At 41.8% G+C, this 13,103-nt stretch overlaps 1 protein-coding gene across 3 annotated transcripts in view; it reads right to left on the reverse strand.

The window, feature by feature from the left end:
* Positions 1-13,103, reverse strand: part of LOC124288104 (wnt inhibitory factor 1-like) — a 97,477-nt gene that overhangs the window by 19,634 nt on the left and 64,740 nt on the right. For all 3 annotated transcript variants that reach the window (XM_046724684.1, XM_046724678.1, XM_046724671.1), the window contains exon 4: positions 9,240-9,386. In XM_046724684.1, coding sequence (XP_046580640.1) covers positions 9,240-9,386 — 147 coding nt within the window. The remainder of the gene's footprint in view (positions 1-9,239; positions 9,387-13,103) is intronic.

A 13,103-nucleotide genomic window follows, 5' to 3' on the forward strand; every position in this document is an offset into this window, starting at 1 on the left:
CATTACTGCAGGTGTCACATGTAGACCACAGTTGACACGTGCTGGTCCTGGTGTCAGTATGTCATTACTGCAGGTGTCACATGTAGACCACAGTTGACACGTGCTGGTCCTGGTGTCAGTATGTCATTACTGCAGGTGTCACATGTAGACCACAGTTGACACGTGCTGGTCCTGCTGTCAGTATGTCAGTTATGCAGGTGTCACATGTAGACCACAGTTGACACGTGCTGGTCCTGCTGTCAGTACTGCAGGTGTCACATGTAGACCACAGTTGACACGTGCTGGTCCAGGTGTCAGTATGTCATTACTGCAGGTGTCACATGTAGACCAGAGTTGACATGTGCTGGTCCAGGTGTCAGTATGCCAGTACTGCAGGTGTCACATGTAGACCACAGTTGACACGTGCTGGTCCAGGTGTCAGTATGTCATTACTGCAGGTGTCACATGTAGACCAGAGTTGACATGTGCTGGTCCAGGTGTCAGTATGCCAGTACTGCAGGTGTCACATGTAGACCACAGTTGACACGTGCTGGTCCAGGTGTCAGTATGTCATTACTGCAGGTGTCACATGTTGACCACAGTTGACAATTGCTGGTCCTGGTGTCAGTACTGCAGGTGTCACATGTAGACCACAGTTGACACGTGCTGGTCCTGGTGTCAGTATGTCATTACTGCAGGTGTCACATGTAGACCACAGTTGACACGTGCTGGTCCTGGTGTCAGTATGCCAGTACTGCAGGTGTCACATGTAGACCACAGTTGACACGTGCTGGTCCAGGTGTCAGTATGTCATTACTGCAGGTGTCACATGTAGACCACAGTTGACAATTGCTGGTCCTGGTGTCAGTACTGCAGGTGTCACATGTTGACCACTGTTGACACGTGCTGGTCCTGATGTCAGTTATGCAGGTGTCACATGTAGACCACAGTTGACACGTGCTGATCCTGGTGTCAGTACTGCAGGTGTCACATGTAGACCACAGTTGACACGTGCTGGTCCTGATGTCAGTACTGCAGGTGTCACATGTAGACCACAGTTGACACGTGCTGGTCCAGGTGTCAGTATGTCAGTACTGCAGGTGTCACATGTTGACCACAGTTGACACGTGCTGATCCTGGTGTCAGTACTGCAGGTGTCACATGTAGACCACAGTTGACACGTGCTGATCCTGGTGTCAGTACTGCAGGTGTCACATGTAGACCACAGTTGACACGTGCTGGTCCAGGTGTCAGTATGTCAGTACTGCAGGTGTCACATGTAGACCACATTTGAAACGTGCTGGTCCTGGTATCAGTGCCAGTACTGCATGTGCATGTAGGTGTGCTGATCCTGGTGTCATTACTGCAGGTGTCACATGTAGACCAGAGTTGACATGTGCTGGTCCAGGTGTCAGTATGCCAGTACTGCAGGTGTCACATGTTGACCACTGTTGACACGTGCTGGTCCTGGTGTCAGTACTGCATGTGTCACATGTTGACCACAGTTGACACGTGCTGATCCTGGTGTCAGTTCTGCAGGTGTTACATGTAGACCACATTTGAAACGTGCTGGTCCTGGTATCAGTATGCCAGTACTGCATGTGTCACATGTAGACCACAGTTGACACGTGGCTGTCCTGGTGTTAGTATGTCAGTACTGCAGGTGTCAAATCAGCGATTTCTGTGAGATGAAACACATTTTTAAGATCAGTTTTATTACTTGTGATTTAAATATTCTACATGTTCTATGTCAAAATAGCGTTGCAGATAAAATATGATTTTGTGGGCTAGGTATCTTCATGTGTATGTTCGTGTATCTTCGCCATCATCGTACAGTTGCCGACATGTGTGTGTGAACGAACTTCCCGTGGAATGCCGATAAAGTTATACACGTAGGATGTATCTACACTGTTGGTGTAGTTTAAGAAAATGTTCACATGGAATTGGTCATCACTTGACGATGCATCGTGACCCTGCCCTTACACTTGTCATTAACGATTTCATATAAATTACATATGATATATTCTAAATATAATATACAAAATGTGCGATATGACGTCTTGTCGATTTATTGGTAGAGATCGTAAAACCTAGCAGCAGTGTGACACAAAGCCATTCCCATTTTGACCAGGAGTAGCGAATATAGCGCAGAGAGCCCAATCGGCTGTCTTCCTCTGAAGATGCGCAAACATATTGATGACCTTCAACTTCAAAAGTACACAACCAGTTGAATCTACAGACAGCCCCCACCTTCTCGAGCTCCATACAGTTATTGTTATACAATCCTCCACGTACGATCAAGAGCAGCAGAGGGAATATTAATGAGATGAGACATTCTTAACGAGAGACAGAGAGTGCTGATGGAAATTTCTGATTACTTGTGTATATCTATCAACAGGCTACAATCATTTCTTGCAGTTTTGAACTACATTGTACTTCAGGATAGACATGGTTACTATTTGCCAGTTTTATTCGGGCTTTGATGCCTGGTGTCGTCCATCCTTCACCGAGCTAGTCCAATAATTCGTCAATACCAACTGGATCCCAAAAGTACGATTTTTACATTCTCTCCTGAAATTCTTTGTTTGAAACCCCCAAAACAATCTGAATCAGTTGAAGTTGAAGCGCCATGTAAATATATAAGATTACACCCTAGGGCGACTTGAGTGACATACACACCACGGAGTGGCTGAAGAAACGGAACGTGCTTCACCGAAAACAGTATTGTTGACTCGGATCCCGCGACTCGGGGTAGACAAGATCCATATTCGAAGTAAGTCATACAACGAAATTCTAACTTAACTACCAACATTAATCATTCACGCCTCATGCCAACCGACAACAACCAATGACACCTCTCACCCACCAACAACAACCCATGACACTTGTCACCAACCGACAACACCCCACGACACCTAGGGCACCTACCATCCACCGACAATAACCTAGGGCACCTACCATCCACCGACAATAACCTAGGGCATCTACCATCCACCGACAATAACTTAGGGCACCTACTACCCACCCACAATAACCTAGGGCACCTACCATCCACCGACAATAACCTAGGGCATCTACCATCCACCGACAATAACTTTGAGCACCTACTACCCACCCACAATAACCTAGGGCACCTACCATCCATCGAAAACAACCGAGGGCAACTACCGTCCACCGACAATATCCTGGGGCACCTACAATCAACCGACAATAACCTAGGGCACCTACCATCCACCGACAATTACCTAGGGCACCTACCATCCACCGTCAATAACCTAGGGCACCTACCACCGTCCGACAATTACCTAGGGCGCTTACCACCCACCGTCAATAACCTAGGGCACCTACTACCCACCGTCAATAACCCAGGTCACCTACCACCCACCGACAGTCACATAGGGCACCTACCATCCACCGACAATAACCTAGGGCGCCTACCACCCACTGACAATTACTTAGGGCACCTACCACCCACCGTCAATAACCTAGGGCACCTACCACCCACCGTCAATAACCTAGGGCACCTACCATCCACCGACAATAACCTAGAGCATCTACCATCCACCGGCAATAACCTAGGGCACCTACCATCCACCGACAATAACCTAGGGCATCTACCATCCACCGACAATTACCTAGGGCACCTACCACCCACCGACAATTACCTAGGGCACCTACCATCCACCGACAATTACCTAGGGCACCTACCATCCACCGACAATTACCTAGGGCACTTACCATCCACCGACAATAACTTAGGGCACCTACCACCCACCGAAAACAAGCAATGACACCCCTTTAACAACTGACATTAACCCACGGCCCCTCTAAACCATGGGCAATATCCTATGACACATCTAAGCCATCGACAATAACTTAAACCTCCGACAGTAACCTATGTCACCTCTTAACCCCCGGAAGATACGGGTTAGAACTGGTCTTCGGTAAACCATGCTTGTCGTAGCTTGGTTGACACATGTCATCGTATCCCAATTGTGTAGGTCGATGATCATGATGTTGATCACTGGATTGTCTGGTCCAGACTCGATTATATACAGATTATATACCGGTCACACAATGACAGAATCACACACAGCTGGTCACACAATGACACAACCACTACTGATAGTGACACTGAAAACGCAATAACAATACATTCGTAACACTTGCACGTGTTGAAGGCCAGCTTGAACATTAAATAGCAATATTCTTCACTCACTGCTCGTTGAGTTTGATTTTACTGACCACAGTTTCAAGTGCTATACAACACAGGATACTCCACGGGTTGGGTTTGAGCAGACAATAGACAGCTCCATGTATAAGGAGAAGTAATCAATCTACAACTGGTGAGAGTGTTATTTGTCATGTGGAGAAAGTCCACGACTGAGGCACGTATTGTGTGTGGTCTTGACGGCTTGCTGGGAACTGGCTAGGTCATCTCAACCATTACATCGACGAAAGCGAATAAAACTTCAAACAAAATTTGAATTAAATTAAGTTGAATTAATAATATCGACGCGTTTGATCTCGAGTATTTGATCCTGGTTGTAAAATGTATAAAAATATATTTTATACTTGTTTCATAATATCCAATACAATATGAGTGTCCCCGTGACATGACATGGGTCTTCAAAGGCTACATAATTACCAGTTGGCGTTGTAGTGTAGTGTGATTCTCACACTAGTCACTCTTTATACTTCTGTTATTGGCTTTACATAGAGCAGCCCCACAACAGTGTTGTACAATCTAAGGCTGTGGGCCCGGGATATCGATGGTTACAACTCGAAGAATTCCATGCTGGTGCATTGTGTATATTAACAATGTATGTCATATATTGTATCACTGTTTACTCGTGTGAGTATTGGGGATGAATGGATGGATCAGTGAATGGATGGAACGGGTTATGTTTGTATTTTTATGAGCACGCCAGTGGACATAAGTTGACGGGACAACATGTGAACAGTAAAAGATATAATGCACTTTACTGTATCTTAAAAGTATAGAACCTTTATCGACATCTCAACTGTTTTTTTTTCAGGATATAACATTACAATCAAAACTGGGTGAGATCTTGGAATACATTATATTAGTGAGATCTTGTCGACCATGTCCAATAGAAAGATAGAATACGTCACAGCTCTGTTAGGGAATACATTACATTACTGAGATCTTGTCGAAAAGGTCCAATAGAAAGATGGACTACGTCACAGCTCTGTTAGGGAATACATTACATTAATGAGATCTTGTCGACCATGTCCAATAGAAAGATATAATACGTCACAGCTCTGTTAGGGAATACATTACAGTAATGAGATCTTGTCGATAATGTCCAATAGAAACATAGAATACGTCACAGCTCTGTTAGGGAATACATTACATTAGTGAGATCTTGTCGACCATGTCCAATAGAAAGATAGAATACGTCACAGCTCTGTTAGGGAATACATTACATTAATGAGATCTTGTCGATAATGTCCAATAGAAACATAGAATACGTCACAGCTCTGTTAGGGAACACATTTCATTAGTGAGATCTTGTCGACCATGTCCAATAGAAAGATAGAATACGTCACAGCTCTGTTAGGGAATACATTACATTAATGAGATCTTGTCGACCATGTCCAATAGAAAGATATAATACGTCACAGCTCTGTTAGGGAATACATTACAGTAATGAGATCTTGTCGATAATGTCCAATAGAAAGATAGAATACGTCCAAGCTCTGTTAGGGAATACATTACATTAGTGAGATCTTGTCGACCATGTCCAATAGAAAGGTAGAATACGTCACAGCTCTGTTAGGGAATACATTACATTAGTGAGATCTTGTCGATCATGTCCAATAGAAAGATAGAATACGTCACAGGTCCGTTAGGGAATACATTACATTAGTAAGATCTTGTCGATCATGTCCAATAGAAAGATAGATTATTACCCATACGGGTGAGGAGATCCTGTGTAATATCTTTTTGATATTTGCACAGTGTGCAATTTAGTGATTCTTGACGTTGATTGGTTGATCGTATATTTGTACATTTTAATTGGATGCCGGAACTACTTTCACACACTACGTTCATTCATAAAGTTTCATCGATTCATTGATAAATTGACATTATGTAATGTAATCACACATTCCGAGATCTAAAAAAGAAAACATGAAGGTTAAAGAATATGAATATTCTTTTTATTAAACATTATTATTTTGGAATAAAACTGCGTTATAAATAGTACTAGTCTTTTTAAATTATATAATCTTTAAAAAACCCACCAAACAATCGTTTGCATTGTTTGTAAACAAACATGGCCGCCGTTAGGCTAACCCCGATCAAGGTCACTTACCTAGTTAAAGTTGACGGTGACCAAATAGGAAGAGTGATAAGAATTTTACAGCCCTTGAATTCCCAAAACCTGTTTGTTGTTGAAACTGAATTCGGGGAAATAGAAACAGCAAGATACCGACTAAAGATGTTATCTGAAAGTGTAACAAGTAAGTCGGACACGGCGTCCATGCCATCCAACCAGAAAACACCTCCTTTTTTTACCGGAATCAGTGCTAAATGTTCTTCTTCAAGATGACATTTTATATCCATGCATCCCTAATCAATCTGAGAGGTTGGTCCCAGTAGCCGATGCAGAGATTGACACATTTCATAGACTCGGATTCCGACTAGAGTTATCCTTCTTGGAACTGCTGTACTCTACTGAGACGAGAGTGTAACACGCCTTCCACAGAACAAAATGTTGTTTTATCTTCAAACTTGTTGAGTTTCTTGACAGAAAACTTTTTCTAGATGTATTCGTGGGATGGTTGTCTTTTTAGATTTCCCAACTTTTAACCGTTGACTTTCCCAAAAATTGACAGGATTTTGCCAGAGTGTGTTTCAACACTACACCGTCACCCGTCACTAGAAAACACGTCAGTCGTGAATGAACGATGTTCCGTCGCACTGACTTGATCGAATAAATGTTTAGCTCTTATTAAGTTCAATGATATATTTAAAAGATCATTTTTATCATATTAACAAATGTTAATTAATTATTCCAGGCATAATAATTTTGTTGTATCTTAAAGCGATTTTATTATGTACTATTTCCATAGCGAAGTTATGTTATTACCGCTGGAGAAGCTAGGTTTAATACGCGCATGAATACGAATCAGCTGTTTAAGGTCACAAGTCCTGTCTCCGGGTGGTTTTTATTTCGTGGCTCTTCCTTTTAAATTACATTATGGGTAATAAATAGAGTAACCAACGAGGTACGAGTGATTACGGGAAATATGCCCTCGTTAAAATAATGTTCAGTGCCTCGCCAAGGCTCGGCACTGTGAACATTATTTCAACTCGGGCATATTTCCCGTAATCACTCGTACCTCGTTGGTTATTCTCTAAATACGTCACAGCTCTGTTAGAGAATACATTACAGTAGTGAGGTCTTGTCGACCATGTCCAATAGAAAGATAGAATACGTCATAGCTCTGTTAGGGAATACATTTCATTAGTGAGATCTTGTCGAAAAGGTCCAATAGAAAGATAGAATACATCACAGCTCTGTTAGGGAATACACTTCATTAGTGAGATCTTGTCGACAATGTCCAATAGAAAAATAGAATACGTCACAGCTCTGTTAGGGAATACACTTCATTAATGAGATCTTGTCGAAAAGGTCCAATAGAAAGATAGAATACGTCACAGCTCTGTTAGGGAATACATTACATTAGTGAGATCTTGTCGAAAAGGTCCGATAAAAAGATAAAATACGTCACAGCTCTGTTAGGGAATACATTACATTAATGAGATCTTGTCGACAATGTTCAATAGAAAGATAGAATACGTCACAGCTCTGTTAGGGAATACATTACATTAGTGAGATCTTGTCGACCATGTCCAATCGAAAAATAGAATACGTCACAGCTCTGTTAGGGAATACATTACATTAGTGAGATCTTGTCGAAAAGGTCCAATAGAAAGATATAATACGTCACAGCTCTGTTAGGGAATACATTTCATTAGTGAGATCTTGTCGACCATGTCCAATCGAAAGATAGAATACGTCACAGCTCTGTTAGGGAATACATTACATTAGTGAGATCTTGTCGACCATGTCCAATCGAAAGATAGAATACGTCACAGCTCTGTTAGGGAATACATTACATTAGTGAGATCTTGTCGAAAAGGTCCGATAGAAAGATATAATACGTCACAGCTCTGTTAGGGAATACGTTACATTAGATAGTCCTTGATAACTGATCTAATGAATCCCTAATCACCATAGATGATCAGACCTGTTGTCCCACTAATATGGAACTGTTGAGAAAAACCATAAGGACTAAACTACACATCATTTTAAATGATGCACGGTAGATACTACATTTAGCTTTGTAAAATTTATATGTGCTGGGTTACTTTTCGTGCACAGTGAATGTACTGCCACACGTGTGTTTTAAATACAGTATCGTTCTTCCTATCACTATAAAGTAGGGAGGTGAAGGCAATACCCACCTGTACAGGTAATTACCTTCAAGGAAGCCACCTACCCCGTGTCTGTGTCCAGTTTAAGGCCAAACAGTGAACTACTGAACCCATGTTATTGGCGAGTGAGATCGCCGCCCTTGCTCCTCTCACATATGTATCTCACATTACACAGCAATAAATAGAAGCCACGAAACTCTTCAGACATCCATAAGTAATCTGCTAAGACAGAGTCGTTTGTACTATAAAACTGTCAAATTCCCGAGGATGGTGAGCTAAACTGTGGAGAATATATACTGAAATATCAAACAAAACACGCACAAGATGTAGAAAGCAACTGGAGGGCAACCATTGTCTGAATGAACATTTATTTCCAGCTGCTAATTGCTATGTAGCCATGACATATGATCACCACCCAACCTACATCTGTGTCTCTTCACTTTAAATAATATTGTTAACATTTATGACTTAATCCTTGGCAGATGATCATGGATACATAAGCCTTAGTCCAGAGACACTTAGCGTAACAGGACACGGTGCTGTGGGAAGCAGCACAACTGCTACCATGTGCTGACATAGTTCTCCATGTATATATATACCTGTATATAGTTCAAACTTGTATCTATCGCACGTACGACTTGTTTCCACTCGGAGCACCGTAACGCATTGTGGTTGGAATATGACAATAATCACAACCGATGTTACATGTAACGCACGGTTGTCGCGCGTTGTTTAAACTACCTGTATATCTTTTGAGATCATTCTGCAACAGGACGTTGTAAGATCTTACCAAATGCGTGACATTCCTTCTTCAGAGTGAAAGAAATCGGCGTGCCTTCCAAGGCGAGACCGCTTCTGTTGTTGTAGATTCTGAGTCCCAGCAGGAGGGATGCCACGCCTTTCTCCTTCCCCGTACAGGGTATAGACATCTGAAACACTAAGAATAAACCTTTCCTGAACACCACGGCACTAACTGCAAAACGTAACCAGAGGCCCCACCTTACAACGCAACATACACACTCTAAATGTAACATACCAACTACTGTCCTGAGAAACACAACAACAACAACAACAACAACAACTGCAGGGCACATAGAAGTGATACACACCAGGAACACATTGTTTGGATATCAGCTTCTATATTTGTTAATCAAGACGTTTCAGGGTCAGTTCTTACTCCTTCAGGTTCACCTGAATTACAAATACAGAGGTTGATACCCAAAACACTAAACTGTGCAGTGTAAAACTTCACCAACTGTACAGTTTAACATCGTCAACTGTACAGTTTAGCACATCGCCAACTGCAAAGTGCAATACGCCACGACTGTACAGTCGAATACTTCACAACTGCACAATTTAACACACCATCAGCTGTACAGTGTAATACTTATAATTAACCAACTGCACTGTGCAAAACATCACCAGTCGTATAACTAGACACATCACCCACTGTAAATTATAACCCTGTGTATAACGTACTCACCACCCAGTGTATAACGTACCCACCACCCAGTGTATAACGTACTCACTACCAAGTGTATAATGTACTCACCACCCAGTGTATAACGGACTCACCATCCAGTGTATAACGTACGCACCACCCAGTGTATAACGTACTCACCACCCAGTGTATAACGTTCTCACCACCCAGTGTATAACGTTCTCACCACCCAGTGTATAACGTACTCACCACCCAGTGTATAACGTACCACGCACCACCCAGTGTATAACGTACTCACCACCCAGTGTATAACGTACGCACCACCCAGTGTATAACGTACTCACCACCCAGTGTATAACGTACTCACCACCCAGTATATAACGTACTCACCATCCAGTGTATAACGTACTCACCATCCGGTGTATGACGTACTCACCATCCGGTGTTTGACGTACTCACCACCCAGTGTATAACGTACTCACAACCCAGTGTATAACGTCCTCACCACCCCGTATATAACGTACTCACCACCCTGTATATAACGTACTCACAACACCGTGTATAACGTACTCCCCACCAAGTGTAGAACGTACTCACCACCCAGTGTATAACGTACTCACCACCCCGTATATAACGTACTCACAACCAAGTGTAGAACGTACTCACCACCCAGTGTATAACGTACCGTAAAATGTTACTACCTGTACAGCATTACAGGTGAACAGTGCATATTGCGGATCTGCCCTCCGTAAAGTTGTCAACTTTTGGAACATACCAGATAACAGATGCTTTCAACTGGCGACATATGACAGACTGTGATGGTTTCTACGCCGTGGGTTATTCACACTCAGGTATTCGTTTCAATGAACATGTTTTTCTTTGTTATTTTGATGTTAACTGCTGGGAATAATGAAGTAGACACTGCTGTTTGATGGAGGCTGAGCATGAAACAATGAATGGTTGATGGATGATGATGTTTGATGCACGTATTATAATTGTATTTTGGAGTTAAGTTAATGTTTCGGCGATTGTTTTAGCCTATTCTGGTTTTATTAACGTCAGAATCTTTTTTCAAATATTATGTTCAAGTGTGTACTTCCTTTTCGCAGGCAGTTTTTTTATCGAGATGTATGACATTTCCCACATACAGTTTATATTAGCGCCACTAAAATTGCATTTGCAACTTCTGTAATCAACGAGGTTCAGAATAAATATTATCCCCATGATTAAACAAGAAAAGAGAACAATTTTATTTCCAAATTCTTGTTTGAATTCAAAGAAAATCCCTTCATTCTGCAAATGGTCCTTGAAGGATTGGTAGTTGATGTAGAAGTGTTGTGAAATAGCGGCAGCAATTTAAACAAGTTAAGTGCATCCAATAGTAACTTTGATCCTAATCTCATTCCTCACTGAGCAAATATACAGAACTGCGTTACTCAAAATGTCGTTCTTATACGAAACGGTTAGTGTTTGAGTGCATATTCCTGGCCGTTATTGGTGGCCATTGTTTCTCTAGTTTATGTAAACAACAGTGTTGGCGTGTTTGAGCCCCGTGTCATAGGCTGCATCTACACATCACAAAACACTACATATATCAATGAAAGACAACATACATCACACATAATGTTTCTCGCTGATTGTAAGCCTGACAGTGTGATATTTGACGGGTTCTTGTACATGAAACTTCATTTCCTCCCTTTGTTTTGTTGGAGAAGTGACATGGGGCTCCAGGTTCTCGTCGCTTTAATAGACAGGAATCAGATCGTGGAATGATACCGCTCCAGAAGCTTTCTAGTCTGTTATGGTGCGTGAATATACCACTTTCTGACATGAGGAAATCTTAATCACGATAAGCCTCGCTCCAAACGCTTTGTAACGCCCTATCAAGATTAGAAAAGCAAGCTTGACATCTGCAACGGCCAATCAAGATAAGCGGTAGAAACATGGCTCTTATAACAGCCAATCATGATAGCCGGTAGATTTAATGGCAATGCCATACAATTAAAATAAAAAACCCCAAAGATTCTTCTTTAATAATACAGCTACGATGCTCTGTAGCTCACCTGAATTATAAAGAATTGTTTTGTAATGTATATTGTCAGTTATTTTGCGGCTTACATTGTGAGATAAATGAGAACTGGTGGATCAGAATCAAGGAAACAGCAAACAATATTTTATAGTTACCTCTATGACAGCGAGGTTGTCTGCTGGTCGTGGTGCCTTGAACAACATTGGATCTTATAGTTTATAACTAAACGTTTACAGCACCCTGTGGTTCTTGAAAATATGACCCAAAACCTTTCCCAGCTGAGCAGATTGAAGAATTAGTGTAAATTTCCAAAGATTAAAGTTAATGACAGATTTCACCGTCATTAGTCCAGCATTATCACATTAGATACTTGAGAGAACGGTAAAATGCAAAGGACAGTGGTCAAAGGTTATTGGGCCTAAAAGAGTAATGTAACCTCGAAGTAGTCCGTCACAAGAAATATACCTTTCTTTAAAAGGTTGTAGGTTCCTTACTCTTGCTAGGACAGTCGAAGAACTGATGGGTGTGTTGACGGAGACAGTGGAAATGAGTTAAACGAAACACCTCTCAAATTGGCCAAAGTGCTGACCCGCCGTCCGTTTACAGATTTGACCTGCTTGACCCTGTTTTACTGTCCTCTCAGATATTTGAAGAAATACGATGGTGAAAGTGGCAGTCTCCCAATGTCGCTCGTACAATTCTTGTTAGAAATTCAGTTTGGTTTCCATGGCAATTAAAGAAGAACGGGTGATTTACATATTTCAAATCTGATCGGAACCCAGTAGGTATTTTCTAAAGACACTTTAATTAAGACGATTCACACAAAACCGCGGCATCTGGACACTATCGTTTAAGAGGCAATTTCCCATACAAGTAGATGAAAGGCAACTGGACGTACAAAGAGACGGATAAAGCGGTCGTCTTTGTTTCAGTCAGGTGAGCTGAAGAACTATAATACTCATGCACTAAGGAAAGATATGGGTTTTCTATTAAGTTACTACTAAGCTGAGTGATTATTGAGTCTCGGCTAATCCCAATGCTATTCCCAAGCCCAATACCCCTACAAATAATAGGTAGCGTATTCATTCTATATAACTTCAATTCATGACTACTGTACGCGAGATTAAACGAGAACTGGGAGCTGGAGAAGGAACACTGTCTATCGGCTAGGACGTTCCCAGCAG

Source organism: Haliotis rubra, unplaced genomic scaffold (genome assembly GCF_003918875.1).
Source record: "Haliotis rubra isolate DU_JTF1 unplaced genomic scaffold, ASM391887v1 Scf111, whole genome shotgun sequence".
In the NCBI taxonomy this organism is placed as follows: domain Eukaryota; kingdom Metazoa; phylum Mollusca; class Gastropoda; order Lepetellida; family Haliotidae; genus Haliotis; species Haliotis rubra.